At 33.4% G+C, this 24,577-nt stretch overlaps 3 protein-coding genes across 3 annotated transcripts in view; 2 read left to right on the forward strand and 1 right to left on the reverse strand.

Annotated features, from left to right (window-relative positions):
- CBG13904 overlaps positions 1 to 6,015 on the forward strand; it is a gene marked incomplete at both ends in the record, with an annotated part of 7,834 nt that extends 1,819 nt beyond the window's left edge. The window contains 7 exons of the mRNA XM_045236315.1: positions 870 to 1,064; positions 1,278 to 1,466; positions 1,512 to 1,584; positions 4,165 to 4,400; positions 4,543 to 4,680; positions 5,414 to 5,602; positions 5,881 to 6,015. Of these exons, the coding sequence (XP_045095303.1) occupies positions 870 to 1,064; positions 1,278 to 1,466; positions 1,512 to 1,584; positions 4,165 to 4,400; positions 4,543 to 4,680; positions 5,414 to 5,602; positions 5,881 to 6,015 (1,155 nt within the window). The remainder of the gene's footprint in view (positions 1 to 869; positions 1,065 to 1,277; positions 1,467 to 1,511; positions 1,585 to 4,164; positions 4,401 to 4,542; positions 4,681 to 5,413; positions 5,603 to 5,880) is intronic.
- A 1,143-nt stretch (positions 6,016 to 7,158) lies between these two features.
- On the reverse strand, positions 7,159 to 11,805 carry CBG13902 (the record flags this gene model as incomplete). The annotated part of the gene is made up of 6 exons (XM_045236316.1): positions 7,159 to 7,259; positions 8,030 to 8,165; positions 8,663 to 9,238; positions 10,087 to 10,463; positions 11,305 to 11,694; positions 11,745 to 11,805. The coding sequence occupies 6 exons, from the start codon at positions 11,803 to 11,805 to the stop codon at positions 7,159 to 7,161; spliced, it is 1,641 nt and encodes a 546-aa protein (XP_045095304.1).
- Positions 11,806 to 21,532: 9,727 nt separating this feature from the next.
- CBG13900 overlaps positions 21,533 to 24,577 on the forward strand; it is a gene marked incomplete at both ends in the record, with an annotated part of 8,235 nt that continues 5,190 nt past the window's right edge. Inside the window, 3 exons of the mRNA XM_002634751.1 lie at positions 21,533 to 21,736; positions 22,903 to 23,011; positions 23,676 to 23,923. Of these exons, the coding sequence (XP_002634797.1) occupies positions 21,533 to 21,736; positions 22,903 to 23,011; positions 23,676 to 23,923 (561 nt within the window). The remainder of the gene's footprint in view (positions 21,737 to 22,902; positions 23,012 to 23,675; positions 23,924 to 24,577) is intronic.

Here is a 24,577-nt window from a genome sequence, read left to right on the forward strand (position 1 = left end):
GTCTCTCAAATACAAAAAATGCTATAACTCGCTTCAGATTCATGCTGGAAACTTGATTTTTAGCTCATTTTGATTGTCAGATTTAGAGCTTTCAGATGATATACAATGTCGGTAAGTTTTATTCAGAAAATATTTCTAAAATCGTTAAAAAAATGTTTATCGAATATTTTTGAAATTTTTAAACATTTCCTGAACTTCCAAAATTTTCAAGAACTAGCTTAAAATACAATGTTTTCTAGCGATCAAAATGCAAAAAAAAACCAGTTTCCTAGGTTCATTCTAGCTCTAGTTATAGCCCTTTTTGCATTTAAGAGAGATGCAGAGAAACGAGAGCGCTCTCGTTTCTCTGCGTCTCTCAAATGCAGAAAGGGCTATAACTTGCTTCAAATTTGTGCTAGAATCTTGATTTTTAGCGCATTTCGATTTTCGGAAAAAAGCATTCAGATGATATACAACTTTATGTGTTTACTAAAATCTTTCTTTTGAGATTTTTGATATGAAAATTCCACAAAATCAATTGCAGCAACTTCAAAGACGCTCAGCTCAAAAAGTACTGTATCTATCAAAAAGATGAAAACTACAAAAATGTTTGAAATTTTATTTTAAACATTTTATTAGTTGACAACTTTTTGATAGCTTCGCTTGTTTTTGAGTTATGTCACTTTAAAGTTAGCGCACCATCCATGCCGGGAGAGACGCAGAGAAACGAGAGCGCTCTCGTTTGCAAAAATGGCTATAACTCGCTTCAAAATTAAGCTAGAAACTTGATTCTTAGCGCATTTTGTTCGTCAGAGTAAGAGCTTTCAGAAAATTTAAAATTTGTCTTAGTTATTTTTCCAAACTACAGTAACCCCTTTTTAAAATTCCAGGACATCCTCTCCGCCTACTCCAACGTCATCAATTTCATGGCCCTTTCCGTAACCTCATCTGTAATTCTAAATACATTTTCAGTGTTGAAATTGAAGTTTTTTATCACTTCTCAAAGTTTATCAACAATTGAGCGGAATTTGTTGTTTTCCACTATTGCCAGTTCTATTGTACAGTGCGCCGCGGCAGGGAATACGGTAGGAAAATATTTCAAAAATCGGGATTTTTTGTATTTTTCTGAAAATAGAAAGTTATCTGAAAAATTTGAGCTAAAAAACTTGAAAATTGGCTGAAAATGAACCAAGTCATGAATATTTTAATTTTTCAAAAAAAAAATTTTTTTCGAAAAAATTGAAAAATTGAAAATTACATAACTTTGCTCATTTCCAGCCAATTTTTATGATTTACAGCTTAAAATGTCTGGAAAAATCGATATTTTCAGAAAATGCAAATTGCAAAAACCAAAACTTTCAGTTCCTCCTCCAAATCGATCCATCTCGAAGTACAGTACTCGGACAAGTTGCCCAAGTCTGCTCCCATTTTTCAGCGATTTCTTGACAATTTCTCAACCGTATATTTTGATTTTAATGAGCTCCAAGGTATTGTAGAGAACATTTTATTAGAATAATTTTTTTAAGTTTCAGGTCCGTCTGGAAATGCTGAAAATGTATTTCGGCAAATCGCCCAAAGTTGGCGTCTTTTTCGTGAAGAGTCTTGGTAAGTGGGCGGAGCCTAAAAAGAGGCGGAGCCTATTTTTTTTGTTTTAGGCCGTCAGTCTGGGTCCAGAGCGTCACAAGTGCCAAGGAACTGAATATTTTTTCTCGATTTTTCAATTTTTTTTGAAAATAAAATTTTTGATTTTTGAGATTTTAATGACATCAGGTGCATATCAGTACCATGTGCACTCTTTGGAACTCCATCATTTTTTCTTTGTGCATTTTAGCAGAAAATTCTAGAGATTCGTGATTTTTTGGATTTTTAAAAATCTAAAAATGGGAAAAAAGTTTTTGAGAAAATTTCAAAATTTTAAAGATAATTCGAAATTTTGAAAAACTTTGAAAATAGATAAAAATACCTTCAAAATACATTGAAAACATTAAAAATGGCAATTTTCATTAAATTTTTTGAAATTTTTGAATTTTTGAAAAATCTGAAAAAAAACTTTTTTTCAAGATGATTTTCAAATTCCATTTTCAGCCAACTTTTCAGATTTTTGCGTTTTTGCTTTAAACCAACAAATTTTTATGAAAATATACAAATTTCTAAACATTTTGAGCTAAAAATTTCGATAATTGGTTGGAAATGAACAAAGTTATGGGAATTTTAAATTTTCGATTTTTTCAAAAAAAAAATCAAATTTTCAAATTTTCAACTTTATTTATTTTAGTCAATTTTCAGTCAACTTTTCAGATTTTTGACTTAAAATGATCCAAAAAATTCGAGAAATTCAATTTTCATAGTCATTTTAAATTTTCATAGTCATTTATTTTTCGAAATTTCTGATTTTTAGGTTCTCTGAAACATCAAAATCTAGAACCGAAACTTATTTTCTTCTTGAAAAAATTGAAATGATAGCAATTTTCAGAGCTTTTGTCATTGTCGAATTTTTCAAATTCTTAATTTTCTGGAATTTCTGAATTTCTGAATTTCTGAATTTCTGAATTTCTGAATTTCTGAATTTCTGAATTTCTGAATTTCTGAATTTCTGAATTTCTGAATTTCTGAATTTCTGAATTTCTGAATTTCTGAATTTCTGAATTTCTGAATTTCTGAATTTCTGAATTTCTGAATTTCTGAATTTCTGAATTTCTGAATTTCTGAATTTCTGAATTTCTGAATTTCTGAATTTCTGAATTTCTGAATTTCTGAATTTCTGAATTTCTGAATTTCTGAATTTCTGAATTTCTGAATTTCTGAATTTCTGACTCTTTTTAATTTCTGACTCTTTTTAATTTCTGACTCTTTTTAATTTCTGACTCTTTTTAATTTCTGATTACTGTACATTTTTTAAAAACTCATTTCTTATTCATCCCTGACTCATGTAATTTTCTTTTCGTTCCAGCTGAAAAAAAAACCAGAAAATATCTGAAAATTACAGCCTTTTTTTTTGGTTCTCTCCAAATTTTCAGCACATTTTTTTCATATTTTTTTCAGTTCCCCCCCACCCACCAGGCTTGTTTTTTAGCCGAAAAAAATTTCCAGAAAAATTATTTTTCAGGTTTTTTTAATCTAAAAATTTCAAGAGATTCCGATGATATTTTTAAAGAAAATTTGTCTGAAAAAGTTTTCAGACTTTTTCAGAATTTTCAGATTTCAGAAAAAGAAATTCTCTCACACCACTTTTCTACTTTTCCAGTCTGTCTGAAAATCTGAAAATCCGCACTTTCATTCTTCCTGATCTTCCTGATCTTCTTAGTCTTAAATTTCTGAAAATAATGAATTTCTGGGATTCGATTTTTCAGAAAATGACACTTTTCAATCTGAAATTTCTGGGCTCATTTTTCTACTGCTCAATTTCTTTTGCCATTTATACATTGCTCATTATTATGTTGTTCAAAAATTGGAAAGAATTCAAATCCGCATTTTTTCATATAGTGATTGCTGATTACTTTTTTGTAAGTTTTCGGAAAATCTTTTGAACAAAAACCAAAAAGTGAATTTTGGGCCTGAAAATCAATTTCTAGGGGTAATTTGACCTGAAAAATCGATTTAAACAGTCAAAAACCACCCTAAAAGCTTAAAAACCAGGCAAAAACAGGAATAAGTGTTCCAGAATCCCTTTGTGAGTTTTCAGAGTTTTTTTTTCAATTTTCTGGAAAAAATAAAAAAAGTGAATTTTCAGTCTGAAAATTGTTTTCTGGGGGTAATAGTACCTGAAAAATTGAATAAAACTATTAAAATTACCCTAGAGCGCTTCTAGGACCTAAAAACTTGCTTTACACTACAAAATGAAAAAATTCTTAAAATGTGAAATTTTCAATGTTTTTCCAAATTTTGATGAATCTCTCGAATTGAACCAAAAAATCTATTTTAGGAGTGATTTACCCTGAAAAATTGATTAAAATTATCAAAATTAACCCTAGAGCGCTTCTAGGACCTGAAAACTCGCTTTACATTTCGAGATGAAAATTTTCGAAAATATGAAAAAGTTCAATTTAATTTTAATTTTTCAATTTTCTTTCAAATTGAACCCAAAATTAAGTTCTATGGGTAATCAAACCCGAAAATTGATTTAAACCATCAAAAATCACCCTAGAAGCTTGTAATTACCTCAAAAATCCTAAAAAAGTGTTCCAGAACCTTCTAACTGGCTAAACTCAATGATAACCCTCCGTTTACCGAATGGAACTTGTAAAGATTGCCTTCTATCCAATTTATTTGCTTCTTTGGGACAAAATAATCAATATACCGGTGGTTTTCTGTATATTTGCTATTTCTTACACTTTGGAAATGCCTATTTTCAATACGGTATGGTCACAATGATGTCATTGAATCGGGCGACTTCAATTTTCTTCTATTTTATCAATGAGAAGGTTTGTGAAATTTAAATGTTCAAATTTGGCATGTTTTCCCGATGATTTCAAGCAAAAAATCTAGAAAAACGGTTCAAATTTGACCGAGATACGGTGTTTGAAAATTTTTCAAAAAAAAATTTTTCAAATTTTTTTTTTTCAGATCTGGAAATTTTCGCTCCCAATTCTCACATTGCTCATCGTTATTGTGATGACTATTGGAACGCGTACAATCTTGTCTACAGTACCCTATTACACCTATAACTCGGCTTTAGACATGTACACCATCAAATCGGATTCGGTAAGAAAATCCCACAAAAATCATATGTACCAACTTTGAAGGCGCATAACTTAAAAAGTGCTGTAGCTATCAAAAAAGTTTAAATTACAAAAGTGTGTGAAATTTTATTTTAAAAATTTTATTAGTTGACACCTTTTTGATGACTTTACTAGTTTTTGAGTTATGCGCCTTTAACGTTAGCGCACTTCCCCGAGACGCAGAGAATCGAGAGAGCGCTCTCGTTATTCTGCGTCTCTCGAATGCAAAAAGGGCTATAACTCGCTCCAAAATTGAGCTAGAAACTTGATTTTTAGCGCATTTTGATTTTTGGATTTAGAGCTTTCAGATGTTATAACATATCGCATATTTTTGAAATTTTTGATAAAATTCCCACAAAAATCATATGCACCAAGTTTGATGGCGCATAACTTAAAAAGTACTGTAGCTATCAAAAAAGTTTAAATTACAAAAATGTGTGAAATTTTATTTTAAAAATTTTGTTAGTTGACACCTTTTTGATGACTTTACTAGTTTTTGAGTTATGCGCCTTTAAAGCCAGGGGAGACGAAGAGAAACAAGAGCGCTCTCGTTTCTCCGCGTCTCTCAGCAAAGTTTAAAGACGCATATCTCGCTTCAAAATTGAGCTAAAAACTTGATTTTATTGCATTGTGATTTTGAGAACAAGGGCTTTCAGATGCTATAAAATTTATTTAGGTTCCATATTTCAAAACTACAGTAATCCTTAAAATTCCAGAACATCCTGCCCGCCTACTACAACGTCATCTACTTCATGGCATTTGCAGTTTCCCTTTCAGTTTTCCTCAATATAATCTCTGTAATTCGTCTGAAAACTATTCAATCCAAAATTTCAACTGTCGAGAGGAATTTGCTGTTGGTCACCATCTTTTCTTCGATTATTCAGTGCTTTGCGGCGGCGAATACGGTAGGGATGGTTTTCCTAGCTTTAGGGTCAGTTTAGGGTGATTTTTCAAGCAAAATTCAAAATTTCCGGTTATTTTTAGTCTAAAAAACATCTTTTAAAACCTTCATATTGCTTTTTTAGCAATTTTCAGACATATCTGAAAATATAAGTATCTGAAAATCAGGATTATGCATTTCTAGACCAACTTCTATGATTTCTAGGTCGCTTTAGGGTAATTTTTAGCGTTAAATTTGAATGTTTGGGTCATTTTCAGCCCAAAAAACTCCGAAAAATTTCAGTTTGTGCTCCAACTCGACCCATCCCGGACCTCAATGCTCGGTCAAATTGCTCAAGTGGTTCTTCCGTTTGCCAGCGACTTTTTGACCATTTCACAGCCTTATGTTTTGATTTTTCTGAGCTCCAAGGTACGGTAGAACCTGCACATCTTAATTTTCAAAATTTTATTTTTAGGTCCGCGCCGGCTTCATGCAAATGTATCTGAAGCGCTACGCGGCGACAGTGACAAGCATGGGATTCACAAAAACTGGAGGTAAAACTTTAGATTTTCTGATTTTGAGAATATAATCAAATTTTTGGATTCACCTCGCTGAGAGCTTCAAAATGAGCCCAAACACGACTAGGCTCCGGTCACTTTGAGTTTTTCGGAAGCGTCGCGGTCGTGCGTCGCGTGTCTAGGTGAAATTTCAACGTGGGCGGAGCCTAGTCGTGTTCATGCTTATTTTAAAGCTCTCATCGAGCTGAACACTAAAATAATGCTATTTTTTCAATTTCGACAAAGATTTGACTGAAATTCAATCATTTCTGAAAAAAGTCAAAGTTTTGGGAAAAAAAAAAACGTTTCCTGCTCAACTTTCATCCAAGTCGAATTTCAATCACACAGTTAGATTTTAAAAATTTCAGGCTTTAAAATGAGCCCAAACACGATCAGGCTGCGCCCACTTTGATTTTTCAAGCGCGTCGCGGTCGCGTGCGGTTGTGAAAACTCAAAGTGGGCGGAGCCTAGTCGTGTTTAGGCTCATTTTAAAGCTCTCAACAAGGTAAGATCGAATCTCAATAAATGTTTAGGATTCAACTAGTTTTGAAAAAGTTCTGAGTCTTTTTTTCTGAAAAATTTAAAACTTTCAGACTGGAAATCCGGTGCAGCTTCTCGATCGACGTCTCACGTTACTCGATTCTAATTTTTTTCAAATTTTTTAATTTTTTAATTTTTTGATCATATATATATATATATTTTTTTTTTCCAAATGAAAAAAACTAGAAATTCCGAGAAAAATTGATTTATACAAATTTTTAGAGACAGATTTTGGGGGTTTTTTGAAAGCAAAATTGGGGAAAAAGTAGAAAAAAAACACAAAAAGTATACAGTAATACACACATTTTTTGTACAAAAATTGGTTTTTTTTTGGATTTTTTTTTGAAATTTTTGAAAAAATTTTTTTTTCAATAATTCAAAAAAATCCATTTTTACAAATCGAAAAAATCTAATCGAAAAAAGCTAACAGGGGACAGAAAAGTGTACAAAAATTCAAAAAATTCAACATTTTTCGAAAAAATGATTAGGCTCGGGAGCGAAGTTGAGCACGATGATGGCTTCTCTTCTGAAGCCAATCGTCACTGGATGTCGATGGTTTGAACGATTTTTTGGGCATTGTTGGTTCTGAAAATAGCTCAGGAATACTGTAGAATTACTGGAAATTTTATTAACTTCATTTTAAGCTAACATTTTTAACAATCGGGTAAAAATGAGCTGAGTTATGGGGAAATTTTGAAAAATTAAATTTTTTTGAAATATTTTTCAAAAAACTTATTTTATGACGGGTTTTTGAGAAATTTTGGTTTTAAAAATTGCCAAAAACTGTCGTGTAGCTATTTGAATTTTCTTTAGCTTCATTTTGAGCTAAAATACACCAAAATCGGGTCAAAATGAGCTGAATTATGGGGGAAATTAAAATGTTTGGAATTTTTATCTGAAAAGCAATTTTAGGTCAGTTTTTTGAGAATTTATGATTTTGAAATATGCTCAGTATTACTGTAGACGTGTTAAAAATTAAATTAGCTTCATTTAAAGCCAAAATTTACAAGAATCGGGTCAAAATGACCTGAGTTATAGAAAAAATTCAATTCAAAAATTTTCAGAATTTTCAGAAATCGGTCCATATCTCGGCTGAAAATTGTTAAAATTCAGAAATTTTTGTACTACTGTGTTTGTTTCGAGGAGAGCTACAAAATGAGTATAATCATGACCCACTTTAGAAAATTTCGAAAATTCTCGATTTTCGGGTCCCACCACGAAAAATGTGAAATTTCAATTTTTATCAAATCTAGTCGTGTTTATACTCATTTTGAAGCTCTAGACAAAACAAATTCAAAAATCACGTTTTCAGACACAAGTTTTTTGATTTCAAGACAGAAAAAATAGGGACTTACTGTAAGCGGTGATCTTGCACGGGAGTGGGGCCTTGTAGGCGATGTGTTTTCTGCGAGGGCTGAATTTTGAGAGTTGTCGAGAGTGACACGTGTCAGTTGGCTTGGAGACAGTGTTGCGCATCGATTGGCTGGCCTTCTGAAAAAGGAAGGAAAGTGTCGGGAAATTTGAAATTTTCAGAAAAAATCTTCAAAATTTGGGGAATTTTTTGCTTTAGAAAGTTGCTTGGGATTATTGTAAAAATGAAAAAAATTTTTATTAGCTACATTTTAAACACAAGTTATGGGGAAATTACAATTTTTTGGGATATTTTTCAAATAGTCGACGATTTTTCGAAATTTTCTTATTTCGGAAAGTGTTCAGTATTACTGTAAAAATGTAGAAAATTTTATTAACTCAATTTTAAGCCAAAATTTAAGAGAATCGGGTTAAAATGAGATGAGATATGGGAAAATTAAAAATTTTGGGATAATTTTCAAAAAAAAAAATATGTTATGATTATTTTTTGGAAAATTTCGAATTTGAAAGTTGTTCAAGATTTTTGTGGAAATAAAGGAAATTTTATTAGCTACAGAAATCCAAAGAAATTGGTCCAAAATGAGCCAAGTTATGGGTAAATTAAAATTATTGCTCACCTTTCCACAAACTTCATATTGTTCCTTTTGCCCTCCACTTCTACCGTATCCTCTTTGCTTCTTACTGTAGGCGACGCCACGTGGCAGAATAGTGAAGTTTGGAATCTTCCCAAAAGACTTTTTCGGAATTTCATAAATCACAGATGGCAAGTTCTTCTGACAAGTCCATTTCGACTGATTCACATGCACGAAACACGGTTGATGACGTGGCAATTGACGCTTCTGAATGCGTCGTGGGGTGAATGGAGCCGGTGGAATTGGAGCCAGTGCTCGGCAACTTTTCGAATTTTGCAAATTTGCTGTGGCATTTGAAATTATCCATTTCCATTTTTGGACCGAATCCACAAAGTCCTTAAGGGCTTCTCTATACTCTTCCTCAAATTCTTCCTCAAGTTTTTTCATCAAAATCTCTCTATTATCTTCCAATTCTTCCTCCGACTGCTTCTTCCAATAATATGTGCTATTTGTCAGAAATTCCATAACATCGACGGTTCTTGTCAATTGAGCTGGCTTAGTGGTCTCTTCTGATGATGGGGTTAGGAAACGCTTGAGGAGATGGAGATTGTTGCGTTCGGTCTAAACATTTTTAAATTTTATACAAATTAGAAGAAAAATGCTACATTTTAAGCCTAAAACCGCCATAATAGCTTAAAAACGAACCAAGTTATGAAGCTTTGAATTTTGGAAAAAAAAATTTCCAAAAAAGTGATTTTCAGCCAAATTTCAGACATTTTCAGTCTACACTTCAAAATTTATGTATTTCTTGACTTAGCAAGCTGTGAGCTTCAAAATGAGCCTAAACACGACTAGGCTACTTTGAATTTTCGCACGCGCACGCGACGCACGACCGCGACGCATCCGAAAAATGAAAGTGGGCGGAGCCTAGTCGTTTTTGGGCTCATTTTGAAACCTGAAATTTTTAAAACCTAACTATCTTATTGAAATTTGCTTTGGGTGATAATTGAGCGAGATACGGTAGTTTTGACATTTTCGAGATTTTTTGACATTTTCAGAAAAGCTCTCGAATTTTACCCATTTTCCGTCTAAACTTACAAAAATCATATATTTCTTGGCTTGGCAAGTTATGAGCTTCAAAATGAGTATAAAAATGATCTACTTTGAAAATTGAAAAAATTGAATTTTCACATTTCTCGTGGTGGGACCCAAAATCACCAAATTTCGAAATTTTCGAAAGTGGGACATGATTATACTCATTTTGAAGCTCTTTTCAAGACAAAATGAATGATAATAACCATGAAAAAATAAACGGAAAACTGAGTGAGTTATGAGGGTTTTAAAATTTTGAAATCTTCCAAAAAACCTTATTCAGACTTGAAATTGCCATAACTTTCTTCATTTTTTAGCGATTTTCTTGGTTTTAAACTTAAAATGTAGGATTTTTCTTCTAATTTTAGAATAATTACCTTTTGATTACGTCTCCATTTCCTTTCCTCCTCCTCGGCATCACTTGCCTTCCAGACGAAACTTTTCTTTTCGGCGTTATAGCTCTGCGGGCTATAACTCTCGAAAATCAGTCTCGAATGTTCTGGCAAATTGATGGAACGGTGGTTTTGATAAGTCAGGACCCATGAAGTGACAATATCGGCCAATGGGAACACCATAAGGAATAGGGAGAAGGCCAGAAGTAGACGGCAGGAGCGGCGGGCTTGGGAGGCTTGGTCTTCTGGAAGCAATAAGTCAATTTTCATAAAAGTTAGAGTTGAGAAATTTAAATATGATGAAAATTCAAAGAATGAGCTACATTTTGGTATAAAAATCATTGAAAAATGTTGGAAATTAGCTGAAATATGAGTATTTGAAAATTTTCGATTTTCCAAAAAAAATTTTTTTTTTACATTTTCAGAAAAGTGATCGACTTTCAGCCAATTTTCGTCCAACCTCAAAATTTCTTAATTTCTACAGCCAGCAAGTCAAAAGCTTCAAAATGAGTATAAACACGACTAGATTTGACAAAAATTGAAATTTCACATTTTTCGTGGTGGGCCCTAAAAAATACCTAAAAAATGAATTTTCGAAATTTTCTAAAGTGGGTCATGATTATACTCATTTTGAAGCTCTTATTGAAACAAACTGAATAATAATAAAATTGTCCAGTTTGAACAATTTTCAGCAGAGATATGGACCAATTTCTGAAGGATCTGAGGAGTTCAGGTTTTGAAGATCGGGTCCTAAAACATGTTGTATCTCAAAAACTAGCAATGATATCTAAATTTTGTAAACTAATAAGATAAAAATTATAAAATTAGCTATATTTTGATATAAAAACCATTTTTCTAGCATTAAAGGGTCCGAAGATAATAGCTTTAGAACATAAGAAAAGCTTCCAGTCGCCTGGAAGCAGTAGACCTATTTTCTCGTATCTCAAAAACCAAAATTGCTATCAGAAACAGATAAATTAATGCAACAAAACTCATGAAAATTGGCACATTTTGATATAAAAATATTGAAAATCCATTAAAAACTAACGAAGATATAGGCTTTTGAAAATTTTTAATTAATAAAAAATTTAAAAAATTAAAAAAAAAAAAATTTTTAACTTTTTAGGATCTCTTAAAAACTCAAAATAGCAATTCTTCGGTATCAAAATTTCCCGTTTTCCCCAAATTTTTTATCAAACGAACCCTCCAACTCCTCCAACATCCAATTCTCATCCTCCTTGCACATCAATGCTGCCTCACGAGCCTCCTCCTCCTCGTTGATCTCCAAAAGTTCAGAAACTTGAGATGCCACGTCATCAGCCTCTTCTTCAGAATCCTCAGATCCCGAAATTTCAGAATCTTCGGATTCAGAGACCTCAGAAACGTCCTCCAACGCTTCTTGGCCCTCTTCTACCTCCTCCTCGATGTCCGAGACTTCAGAATCTTCAGAATCTTCGGATTCTGAATCCAACGACTTCTCAGAAGCCGTATCCTCCTCCTCCTCATCTGACGTCAACGGCTCCTCGATTATTGGCTCCGTTTCCAGCTCATTGTCCGTTGAATTCAAGGAGAAGTCGTCTTCCAGACGGTCTTCTGAAATTTAAAAAAATTTAAAATTTTTTTGGGTTACTGTAGTTCCTCACCTTCCACCAAAGACCACGAATCGGTCGAGGTCTCACTGTCACGACGGATTCGTCGGGACATCTTCTTTTCAGTGCTTTTTGTTTGGCGAGTCGAACTACCCAAGAATATTCTGGAAGATTTAAGAATGAGCAATCGGTCAATTTCAGACCGGTCAACTTCAAAGGGAGATATGACAACTAACGATGAGCAAAAATATGAAATTTCAAAAATCAAGGATTACTGTACAAAAAAAAGATAATCAAAATCAGTCAATCAGTCAAGAGAAATCAGTCAAGAGATATGATAATTTGAAATTTTGAGAAAAATATTTTCTTGAATAGTTCTAGAAACCAAATCTCGGTATCTTAAAGTTTCAAAAATCTAAAATTAAATCTAAAAATACAAATAAAAATGATTTCATTGACGCTGAAAATTATTTGTACATTACCGTAAACACTCAAATTACGGACCGTCCACTGTGAGCCTTTATATCTCACTTCTTTTGAAAAATATCAAAAAGTAGTCAACTGATAAAATGTTTATCATAATATGAGCTACATTTTCTCAGGCGAACACTTTTTGATATCTCTTACAGAAAATGAGATACAGGGGCTAAAATTGGACGATTCGGGTGGTGTTCTGTTCAAAAATCGAGACGAACTGGATTTTTTTGAAAATAAACAGAAAATGCCACTTTTTTCTACTGATTTATGAGTTTATTATTGTTTTTAAAGACGCATAGCGACTTTGAATGTACATAGACATAGAAGACGTTTGAATCGGATCATATGATTTTGGTATCAGAGAATAATTAGCTTCACTAAATGCATGAATCCGGTTATATCTCAAAATCTAGCAATAATTTCGAAAAATGTTTAATTGCAACATTGAAGAACTTTGAATTTCCTATAATTTGGTATAAGAATCATAACTCTAGCTGTATTGGTTCTAAATATATGACCTTGGATAGCCAAAGGAAAGAGGCAAACGTGGGGGAATTGAACTACATCTCGAAACCTATAAGCTACATCAAAGAACATAAAATTTTCTATAATTTGGTGTAAAAATCATATGTTTAGCATATTTGGTTCCAAAGATATAAGCAATCAAAGTTGAGCTAGAGAGATGCTAGTAGAACAACCCAGGGAACATAGAAGATCTTTAAAATCAGACTATATCTCAAAATCTAGAATATCCTTCAAAAAATAATCAACTACAAAGTTATAGAACTTTAAATTTCCTACAGTTTGGTATAAAAATCACATGTCTAGCTTGCTTGGTTCCAAACAAACAAAGCAATCAGATAAGAAAATGAAAAAATCCTTTCTCTCTTTTGGTCATTTATAACCAATTTTTTTTCAAAAAAAAGGACACAAGAAAGTGTAATAGACGCTTACTGCGCAGTACATACAAGCCTTCTCTTGGGAGTCATATGATTGGAAAGGTCACTTTTGTCTCCAAATTCACAATTTTGGACTGGTTTAGCCATGTCTGTGTCGTTTTTTGGCATCTAAAGGGCTGGGGGGAGGGGGTCACATGGGGGAAAAATCGAAAGGGAGAGAATGGCAGAAAATCAGGTGATTTCATGAGAAAAATGGAAAGGGGGAGAAGGTCATGACATTGGAAAATTGGGGAAAAAAGAATAGACAATTCTAGAACAATGAGACAGGAACATCTGTTACATTAAACTTTGAACAATTTTCAGCTAAAATAAAATCCCCATTTTTGGAAATTTCAGAAAAAACCAAAATTTCAAATTTTTCAAAAAAAATTTTTTTCGAAATTTTCTAAAAAACCCCCAAATTCTTGGCAATTTCAGACCAAACTCAAATTTTATTATTTTTCTAGACTCAGCAAGTTCTAAGCTTCAAAATGAGTATAAACAAGACCAGGTATGAACTTTTTGAAATTTTGATATTTCTGGGACCAGAATAAATCGGAAATTTCAGAAAACCAACAGTGTTTCGATTCATTTTGAAGTTTTTTATCAAAACAAATAAACTCAATAGTACTGAAAATTTTCAGTTTGAACGATTCTCAGTAGAGATATGAACCGATTTCTAAAACATCGAAAAATTCAGATTTTTTAAGGATAGGTACCTAAAACAAGTTGTATCTCAAAAACTAAAAAAGATATTTAAAAAGTGCTAAATAATAAAATGAAGTTCATGAAATGTCCTATATTTTGGTATAAAAATCATATTTTTAGCATTAAAGGGTCTTGAGATACAAACTTGGGAACCTAAAAAGCACTTTTGGTATTCTAGGTACTGTATGCTCTTATCTCAAAATGAAGATATCTCACAAACTAAAAATGCTACTGTAATTTTAATAATTAACAAAGTAAAGTTCATAAAATTTTCTACATTTCGGTATAAAAATCATTTTTATAGCTTCAAAGAGTCTCAAGATACAAATCTTGGAACCAAAGGACCCCTCTGGTTGCTTTACACACCTCTTAAAAAGGCTTATATCTTGGAAACTAAAATTTCTACCAGAAATTAGCTAATTAACATAATAAAAACCATAACATTTTTTTACAAATCGGTGTAAAAACCATATCGCTAGCATTGAAATTTCATAACATACAAGCCTTGGAACCTGAGAAATCACACTGGGTACTTTCAAATCGGCATACACTATCTCAAAAGGCTCATATCTCGAAAACTCGAAATTCTACTAGAAATCGTCTACTAGAAATCGTAGAAATCGTAGAGAAATCGGAGAAGTGAAATAGACAAAATTTCCTACATTTTAATTGTTAAAATCATTTTTTTTTAGCCCTACAGTGTTCCAAGATACAAGCTTGGGAACCCCAAGACACACTCTTGGGCGCCCTTTACTAGCATTGCCCTCTTAAAGGTGGGGGGACATGAAAAAAATAATGTTCTCGAAATTCCGTTCAAAGATGCCTCTCGAGGAGTTGAACTTGTGAGGGCGATGATTGAGGGTGCGGCGCCGCTACCGACTGAGCCACGCGGGCAAAGAGAAAGCGCACGCCCGATTGCATACATAAAGGCGAGGACGACAGCTGTACGCAGAGTGACATTAAGCGTTGTACACCGTCACGGTAGAATGCATACTCTGGCCCCAAAAATCCCCCGTAAAATTTCCTGTCCCCCCACCTTTAAAAACTTATATATCTCAAAAACTAAAAAAGCTATCAGAAAAGTGTTTACTAACAAAATAAATTACATAAAATTCTCTACATTTTGGTATAAAAATCTAAAAACTGTTTTCAAAAATTTCGGGAGGTATGCGCCTTTAAACGCTTAGTTTTCATTTTACAGCCAACATAGGGGGGTTGGAAACGAGAAAAAAGTGGGGCTGAAATTGAGAGAAAAAAAGTGAAAACAGGACCTATATTTTGTTGATTGGCTACTTTTTGGGGGCTGGTGTGGCGACTGGTCCATAATGACAGTAGTGGTAGATCAAAACATAAACAACTGGAAATTGGACAGACCATTAGAGATAATGGGAAAATGGGAGAGTTTTTTTTTTCCTTTTTTTTTCAGATCAAAAATAACATTTATATTTGAAATGTGATATTTTGATTCTTATATGACACTTTTCTATTTTTTGAAAATTGAAAGTAATATTAGAATTGAAAGAAATCTATCACAAATCTATGCGGAGGTTTTCAAATACTTACACATTTTTTGGAACACAAAAAAACATGGAAAACTCTATAATTATATAAACTTTAGAATTTTAAAACTATATGGTTATTCCCTTTCCTATCAGACCGACTAAAGATAATAAAACTGGCACCACCCACCTGTTTTGCGGTGCGACAAAAGAGAGGAGCAGATGGTTCTCGACAAAACACGTTGTAACTCAAAAACTACGGTAGTTATTAAAATAGTGTTCACTAACAAAATAAAATACATAAAAATTTCTACAATTTGATATACAAATCATGCTTCTAGCCCTAAGGAACCCCAAGGTACAAAGTCTGGAACCTAAGAGACACTTTTGGCAAGCTTAAAGCAGGGGGCGTTTGATATACTATCTTGAAAAGACTAGTATCTCAAAAACTAAAACAGCTATTAATTTTTTGCAAACTAACAAAAGAAAGCTCACAAAATTTCCTATAATTTGCTATAAAAATCATATTTCTAGCGCTAAGAAGTCTCAAGATACAAGCTTTGGAACCTAAGAGACACTTTTGGCAATCTTAAAGCAGGAGGGGTAAGGTATACTATCTTAAAACGCGTGTTTCTCAAAAACTAACATTTCTATCAAAATCTTGTAAACTATCAAAATAAAATGCATACAATTATCTAAAATTTGGTATAAAAATGAATTGTCTAGTGTTAAAGAATCTCAAGATACAAAGCTTGGAACCTAAAAAGCGCTTTTGGCAGCCTGAGAGCTGGGGGGCGGTGAAGTATACTATCTTAAAGTGGTTATATCTCAAAAGTTAAGACAACTTTTAATATTTTGCTAAATGGTATGATAAAGTACACAAAATGTCCTACATTTTGGTATAAAAATCATGCTACTAGCTTTAAGGAGTCCCAAGATAAAAACTTTGGAACCTAAGATACATCACGAATAGCTTGCATGTAGTATACACAATTTTAAAATGGTTATATCTCGAAAACTATAATAGCTATCATAATATTTTTAACAAACAAAACAAAATACACTAAATATTCTAATATTTGGTATAAAAATCATAAATCCATTACGAAGGAGTCCCAAGATACAACGCTTGGAACCTAAGAAACACTTTTGGCAGTCTTAAAGCAGGGAAGGAGTGAGGTATACTATCTTAAAATGGCTGTATCTCAAAAACTAAAAGTGCTATCAAAAATATGTAAATTAATAAAATAAAATGTATGAAATTACCTACAATTTGGTATAAAAACCATTTCTCTAGCCCTGAAGAGTCCTAAGATACAAGGCTTGCAAATTACTGTAGAGTATTAGTAAACCCAATACTATATCTCTCAAGTGAATACATATAAACCCCAGAAACTTTCGCTCTTTTCCAAATGGCAAAAAATCACAATGTACAGAGAAAAAAGTACCATCAAGGCTCTCGAACCGGTCGCGGGAAGGCGCTCTGTAAACATATGAGAGAGTGAGAGAGTATAGAAATCGGAGAGACGCAGAGAAATAGAGAAAGGGAGAGAGAGAGGGCATATGCCGAAAAGTCATGTGATTTTAGAGGTTCTAATGTTTCAAGGCATGAGATGAGGAGGTTAACTATGTGGAAGAGAAGAGACATTTGGGAATTTGAAACATTTTCAAAAAACTTTTTTTTTCAAAATTTTTGAAGCTAAATTTCAGCCAATTTCAGTCTAACCTTCAAACTTTTAATATTTTTATACTCAGCAAATTGTAAGCTTCAAAATGAGTATAAACAAAACTATGTTTGAAGAATTTTGAAATTTGGACATTTTTGGGACCCAAAAAAACTGAAATTTCACATTTTTAGAAAATCTGTGGTGTTTATACTCATTTCGAAGCTCTTTCCAAAACAAACTCAATGGTGCTAATTTTTTTCAGCTTGAACCGTTTTCAGCAGAGATATGGACCGATTTCTGAAAAATCATGAAAATTCAGTTTTAAGAATTGGCACCTAAAACATGTTGTATCTCAAAAGCTGAGATTTCTATCAAAAAATTGTTAACTAACAAAGTAAAATACACAAAATTTCCCACATTTTGATATAAAAATCGTTAGCCTAAGGCGCAAGGGTCTCAAGATACAAGCTTTGGATTCTAAGAAACACCTTTGGTAGATTAAATGTAGTATACACCTTTTAAAAACTTTTATCTCAAAAACTAAAAAAATTATCCAAAAATTGTTAAATAACAAAATAGAATACGTGAAAAATTTCCTACAATTTAATATTTAAATCATGTTTCTAGCTTAAAAGGATCCTTAGATACAAGCTTTGGAACCTAAGAAGCACCTTTGGTAGATTAAATTCGGTATACATCTCTCAAAAAGGTTTATATCTCGAAAACTAGAAAAGCTATTAAAAAAGTGTATTTGGCAAAATAAAATACACTAAATTTACTACATTTTGGTATATAATTCATAGTTCCAGCTCTAAGGAGTACCAAGATACAAAGCTTGGAACCTCAGAAACACCTTTGGTAGCTTAAATGAGGTATACACCTCTTTAAAAGGCTCATATCTCGAAAACTCAGAATTCTACTTAAAAAGTGTTAACTAACAAAATGAAATACACAAAATTTCCTACATTTTGATATTAAAATCATTTCTTTAGCATTACAGTGTTCCAAGATACAAACTTTGGAACCTCAGAAACACCTTTGGTAGCTTAAATGCCGTATACACCTCTTTAAAAGGCTCATATCTCGAAAACTAAGAGTCCAATTAAAAAATTGTTTACAAACAAAATAAAAAACATAATATTTCCTACAATTTGACATCAAAATCATATCACTAGCACTAAAATGTCGTAAGATACAAGCTTTGGAACCTCAGAAACACCTTTGGTAGCTTAAATGCCGTATACACCTCTTTAAAAGGCTCATATCTCGAAAACTAAGAGTCCAATTAAAAAATTGTTTACAAACAAAATAAAAAACATAATATTTCCTACAATTTGACATCAAAATCATATCACTAGCACTAAAATGTCGTAAGATACAAGCTTTGGAACCTAAAAAACATCTCTGGTAGCTTTGATTTTTTCGGGATCCGAAAAAAAGGAGCAATAGAAAAGAAAAAACTTGTGGAGGTCCAAAAAAAGGGAAAAGATGCAAGAAAAACGACCTTCTCCTCCTCCATCTATCCCCAGTGGCAAGCAGTCAGCTGAGCAATGGGGGCTCTGCTTCTCTGGCCACTCTCTCTTCCTTATGTACTCTCTCTCTCTCTCTCTCCTTAGTTGCATCCGATAAGCTCTATGTCTCCGTGTGACGCGCGTACCGATGGAAAAATGTTAAAGGAGCCGGAGCAAAAAAAAATAGAGAGAGAGAGAGTGTGAGAAATGGAGAGGATTAGAGAAAAATAGAGAAAGAGAGAAGCAATTGTTTCAGGGGAGACTCATTTTGCGAGGGTGGGTGGCAGATGGTGGGGATAGAGAGGAGATCGGAAATCAAATATCTTTTTGAGAAGAACGCCTGAAGAGAATTTGAAAGAAATTCGCTGAAACATAGGGGGGGGGGGGCAAAATAGAGCTTCAATTTTGTAGTTGACACTTTTTTGATAGCGCTTTCGACAAAAGCGATTGTTAGGTTGCAAGCTTTGTATCTTGGGACCCTTTAGTGCTAGAAGTATGGTTTTATATCAAATTGTAGGAAGTGTTATGATTTTCATTTTGTTAGTTGACCCAATTTTGATAGCAATTCTAGTTTTTTAGATATAACCATTTTAAGGTAATGTATACTGCAATAAAGCCACCTGAGGCGTTCATTAGGTTGCAAGCTTTGTATCTTGGGACTCCTGTTTTGTATACTAAAATGTAGGAGAATTTGTGTTTTTCATTTTTTCAATTAGCAGAAATGTATCAACTCCTAAAGTTTTCTGAGATATAACCTTTTACGGTGGTACACCGCTTTGAGGCGCTGCCCAAGAGATATCTCAGGATCCAAGCTTTGTATCTTGGGACCCTTTAGTGCTAGAAGTATGGTTTTTATACCAAATTGTAGATAATTTTGTGCATTTTACTTTACCAATTTACACATATTTGATAGCACGTTTAGTTTTTGAGATACAGCCATTTTAAGATAGTATACCTTACCCCTCCTGCTTTAAGCTTGCCAAAAGCGCTGTTTAGGTTCCAATCTTTGTATCTTAAGACTCCCTAGGGCTATAGTTGAGGGTTTTTATACCAAAATGTAGTTAATTTTATGTATTTCATCTTGTTCACCAACAATGTTTTGGTAGAATTCTTAGTTTCTGAGATGCAAGCTTTTTGAGGAGGTGTATACTGCTTTTAGGCTCCAAAAGCGATTTTCAGGTTCTCAGCTTGTATCTTGGGACCCTTTAACGCTAGAAGTAAAACTTTTATATCAAAATGTAGGAAATTTTGTGTATTTCATTTTAATAGTTGACAGCTTTTTTATAGCTACCGTAGTTTTTGAGATATGACTTGTTTTGTGGGGGCATGCTCCTCTCAAAAGATTGTTGGTGACAGCTGTGTTGTCTTTAGTTGATCTAATGTGAAAGTGATAAGCATATGATTTGAAAATCCTAAAATCTATATAAAAATCTATCATTTATAAGATTTTCCAAAACTTTTAAATTCCAAAAATTGAAAATTCCCAAAGTTTTCTTTATTTTTATGCAAATTTTCCCAAAATTTTAATACTCCGAAATAGGAAAGTACATTTGTATTATACTAGAATTTATTCGAAATTCAAATTTCCGAAAAAAAAATTTTTCCCAAAAAATTCCAAATCCTCCCATCACCAAAACTGTCAATCACTGCCTCTATCACTGTAAATTTGACAGGGAACTGATTACTTTTTTTGTTACTTTGACCTATTTTTCTTCTTTTTTCCTAGAAAATTTGTTTTAAATTTTCTAAAAATTCCAAATTTCAAAATCGTTCATAAACTCTATTTGTGCTTTTTGGGCACTTTGTTAGTACGTACACGTCGCCTAAAACCCCAAAATTTCGCAACTATTTATAAAAAGTGGGCGGAGCCTAATTGTGTTGTTCTTTTTAGTGTTGGAACTTGATGTCTGACACTTTTATGTGTTTTTAAGCATTGCTTTTGAAAGTTTGGAGGACAAAAATTTTTAAATTTTTTAGAAAAAATTTTTTTTCTGTTTTACCGAAATTTTTAAACTTCGTTCAGCTTTGTTGAATGGTTTAAAAAATTTTTCGAAAAATTTTTTTTTTTAATTTTTATTAATTTTTTTAATTTTAATTCTTTATTTTTAAATTTCTATTCATGTGATTCTTCTAGTTCTTTCCAAATAAACATATTTTCCCCTCTTCAGTATTCCCCCCAGTCGTCTGTCAATAATAGCAGTGTCCCGTGGGGTGGTTCCCTATTTCTCTGCGTCTCCTCTCTCTGCTCCCTGCCGTTTTCTCTCGCCCGCTCTCTTGTTTTTCCACACTCTCTCGCCCTGTCTTTTCGTACCGCTCTTCTCCGCCAGGCCTTTGACCCGGTTATATTATTCCCTGTCTACATTTCTTTTTTCGAAAAGTTATCTATCTCATTACTATGGCCTAAAAAAATGGAAAAATATAAAAATATTTATTAGCTGCAAAATTGGTTTTTTTTTTGCCTGAAAAACAACACAAAAACTTTTCTGAGTCATAAAAACTTGTTTTTTCTCTCTTTTCTTCTTTTTTGTAAGATTTTAGTTCTTTTTCCAGCTGAAATTAGTTAAAAATCGTACAAATCAGTTTTCCAGTCGAAACCAAGCGAAATTTTCTGCCATGCGCCTTTAAGAAAATACAGTAACTTTGAAGAAAACGATTTTTGGCTATTTTTCGCAAATTTTAGCAGTACAATAGAGAATTTCAATTAAATTAACCTGTAAAATCAAATTTTACATGTTTGAAAACCTAGAAATTGCATTTTTTCTCTTCAAAAATCATAAAAAACCGTTTAAAAAAACAAAAACAAAAATTTCCAGTCAAAACCCAACTTACAAAATCCAGGCATGCGCCTTTGAGGATTACTGTATTTTTTTGAAAAATATTTTATTTTCAGCGGTTTTTCATTATTTCTGGACGGATTTTGGCGGGAAAAAAGGGATTTTTGATGAAAATTAGCGATTTAGAATCATTTTTTCGCAAATTTTTTCAAATTTTCTATTAAAAACCCCCGAAAAGTCGATTTTCCAGTGTAAAAACCGGCAAAAAATGGAAGTGCACCAACAATCAGCACCCGAACCGTCGCTTCTCGACGAGATGATCAATCATTCGGGCCACGTGGAAGAGTTGCTGCCCGCCGAGCCACAGGCGGTTCGAATTGTTGAAGTTGTCGAGGAGACTGATCACTCGTTTGAGCTGAATACTGATCTACTCGAACAGATTCTCCTGAACCCCAAAGTTGCCGATAAAAAGGTAGAAAAATGCCTTAAAAAAGAATTTTTTTTAGCTTGAAATATGCCAAAAATCATGAAAATCGGGCTAAAATGAGCCAGGATTGATTTTCAAGCCATTTTTGGGCCTAGAAATATGGGTTTTTGGCGTTTTCTAGCCTTAAAAGTGCTTAAAATCTGGTTTTTAGCTTAAAAAACCTTGAAAATTCGAAATTTTGGACCAAGAAAGGCCTAGAAAGGCCAGAAATCGACCAAAATTGATTTTGGCTCATTTTGATTCATTTTTGACACCTAGAAATCCGATTTTAGGCTTTTTTTTTTAACCTTGAAAATTGGCTTTTTGATCTTAAAATAGGTCAAAAATGCTAAAAATCCCATCAAAATCGGCCGAAATTCAATGTTTTTGACCAAAAAGGGTCAAAATCGACCAAATTCGATTTTGACTCATTTTAACCAAAAAAACTTGATTTTCAGCATATTTTAACCCTAAAAATGTGTTTTTTGACTGTTTTAGGCTTCAAAAATGCTCTAAATACTGATTTTTCAGTTCTAAAACCGTGAAAATTCGAAATTTGGAACCAAAATATGCCTAAATTGGGCGAAATCGATTTTGACTCATTTTTGTCATAGAAATATTGATTTTTGGCGTTTTCTAGCCTTAAAGTGCTTAAAATCTGGTTTTTAGCTTAAAAAACCTTGAAAATTCAAAATTTTGGACCAAGAAATGTCTAGAAAGGGCGAAAATAGCTAAAATTGGGCAAAAGTCCATTTTGACTCAATTTGACTCATTTTAACCCTGAAAAATCGATTTTCAGCATGTTTTTAGCTTAAAAAAATGCGTTTTTCGCCTTGTTTAGGCTCTAAAAATGCTCTAAAATAGAAATTTAGGCCTAAAATCTGCCTAAATCGATTTCGGCTCATTTTTGACTCAAAAAACTGAATTCTTGGCTCATTTTGTCTTCAAAACGACTTTTTTAGCCTTGAAATATAGTAAACATGCTGAAAATCCGGTCAAAATGAGTCAGAATTGATTTTCAGTCATTTTTGACCAAAAAATCTGATTTTTGCCGTTTTTTGGCTTCAAAAATGCTCTTAAATCCGTTTTTTTTTCAGCCTAAAAATCTTCAAAAAGTGCCAAAAATCGATTTTCCGCATATTTTTACCCCAAAAAACCCCATATTTTTCCAGGTAGCCGTGATTGGAGTCGCCGGAGCGTACCGTAAAGGAAAATCGTTCCTGCTGAACTTCTTCCTTCGATATTTGACATGGAGATCGAAAGCAGACAAGGTTATGGGAGGTAGGACCGAGAATTTTGGCTGAAAATGAGCTGAAAAATGCATTTTGAGCCCATTTTAACCTCGATTTTCGAACTTCCCGCGTCTGAAAACCCCTAAAAAAGTTTTCAAAAACAATTTGCCACCGGTGGGAGTCGAACCCGGGACTTCTTGGCTCCAAACTTTTCGTCGAAAATCCCACTAGGCCATCCGAGCAAATTTTTGAAAAATGTTTTTGGACTGAAATAACTGTTTTTGGGGGTTTTAAAGCGTCCTGAGCCTGTTTTAGAGCATAAAAATGACTATTTTGAGCTAGTTTCGGCTATTTTTGACTGATTTTAAGACATTTTCGTCAATTTTAACCTAGGTTTGCTTCATTTTCGGTCATTTTGAGCCAGTTTTAAGCTATTTTTCAGCCATATTTGTCTGATTTTAAGTCATTTTAGACCTATTTTGAGCTAGTTATGATCAATATGTAGTCATATTTGAGTCATTTTAAGCCACTTTCTTCAATTTTAAGCCAATTTTGACTGTTTTAAAGCCATTTTTTCTCAATTTCAGGTTAGTTTTGATCCATTTTTGGCTATTTTTGACACATTTTAAGGTAGTTTGCTTCAATTTTAAGCCATTTTTGACCCATTTTCCCTCAATTTTAGGCTATTTTTCACAATTTTTCCTCTCTTCCAGAAGTGGAATTGGACAACAACCAATGGATGTCGCCCAACTCGCCGCTCTCCGGATTCTCATGGCGTGGCGGAAGCGAGCGCGACACGAACGGAATCCTCATCTGGAGTGAGCCGTTCCTCATGAAGGACAAGAACGGAGAGGAGATTGCCGTATTGCTCATGGACACCCAAGGAGCGTTCGATTCGCAGTCGACTGTCAAGGATTGCGCGACGATTTTCGCGTTGTCCACGATGATTTCTAGTGTTCAGGTGCGTGGAAATTGGACTTTTGGCTGTGAAAAGCCTCGAAATCTTGGAAAAATTAGCTGAAAAGCAGGAAAATCGCGAAATTTCGACCTAGAAATGCTCTAAAATAGTCAAATTGCCTTACAAATGATAAAAAATGTCCTAAAAATAACTAAAATTGCCCTAAAAACGACTCGAAATGGCCCAAAAGTGGCTAAAAATGGCCTAAAATTGAGTAAAATTGACCCAAAACTTTGTTTCAGAGCGATTTTAGGCTAGAAAATCACCAAAATATGTACAAAAATGGCGTACATGGACACTTTCAAGGCTAAATTTGTGCCTAAAAGTGGCTAAAATCGACTGAAATTGTCATTTTTGAGCTGAAAATCACAAATCTAGCGATCCCATATGGCTAGAAATGACCCAAAAATGATGAAAAACGCCATAAAAAAGGCGGAAATTGACCCTAAAACTACTAAAAATGACATTTTCGAGCTTAAAATCACAAATTACAAGTCAACGGCGCGCGCGACAACTCAAACTTTCGCCTATCGCGTGCGCCGTTGACTCGATTTTTGAGTAGTCGGCTGGCGCGACAGCTGAAAAACCCTCCTGTCGCGCTAACCGACTACTCAGGAGTCGAGTCAACGGCGCGCGCGACAGGCGAATTTTCCAGCT

The sequence above is a fragment of the Caenorhabditis briggsae genome (genome assembly GCF_000004555.2).
Source record: "Caenorhabditis briggsae complete genome, chrIV, whole genome shotgun sequence".
In the NCBI taxonomy this organism is placed as follows: Eukaryota; Metazoa; Nematoda; class Chromadorea; order Rhabditida; family Rhabditidae; genus Caenorhabditis; species Caenorhabditis briggsae.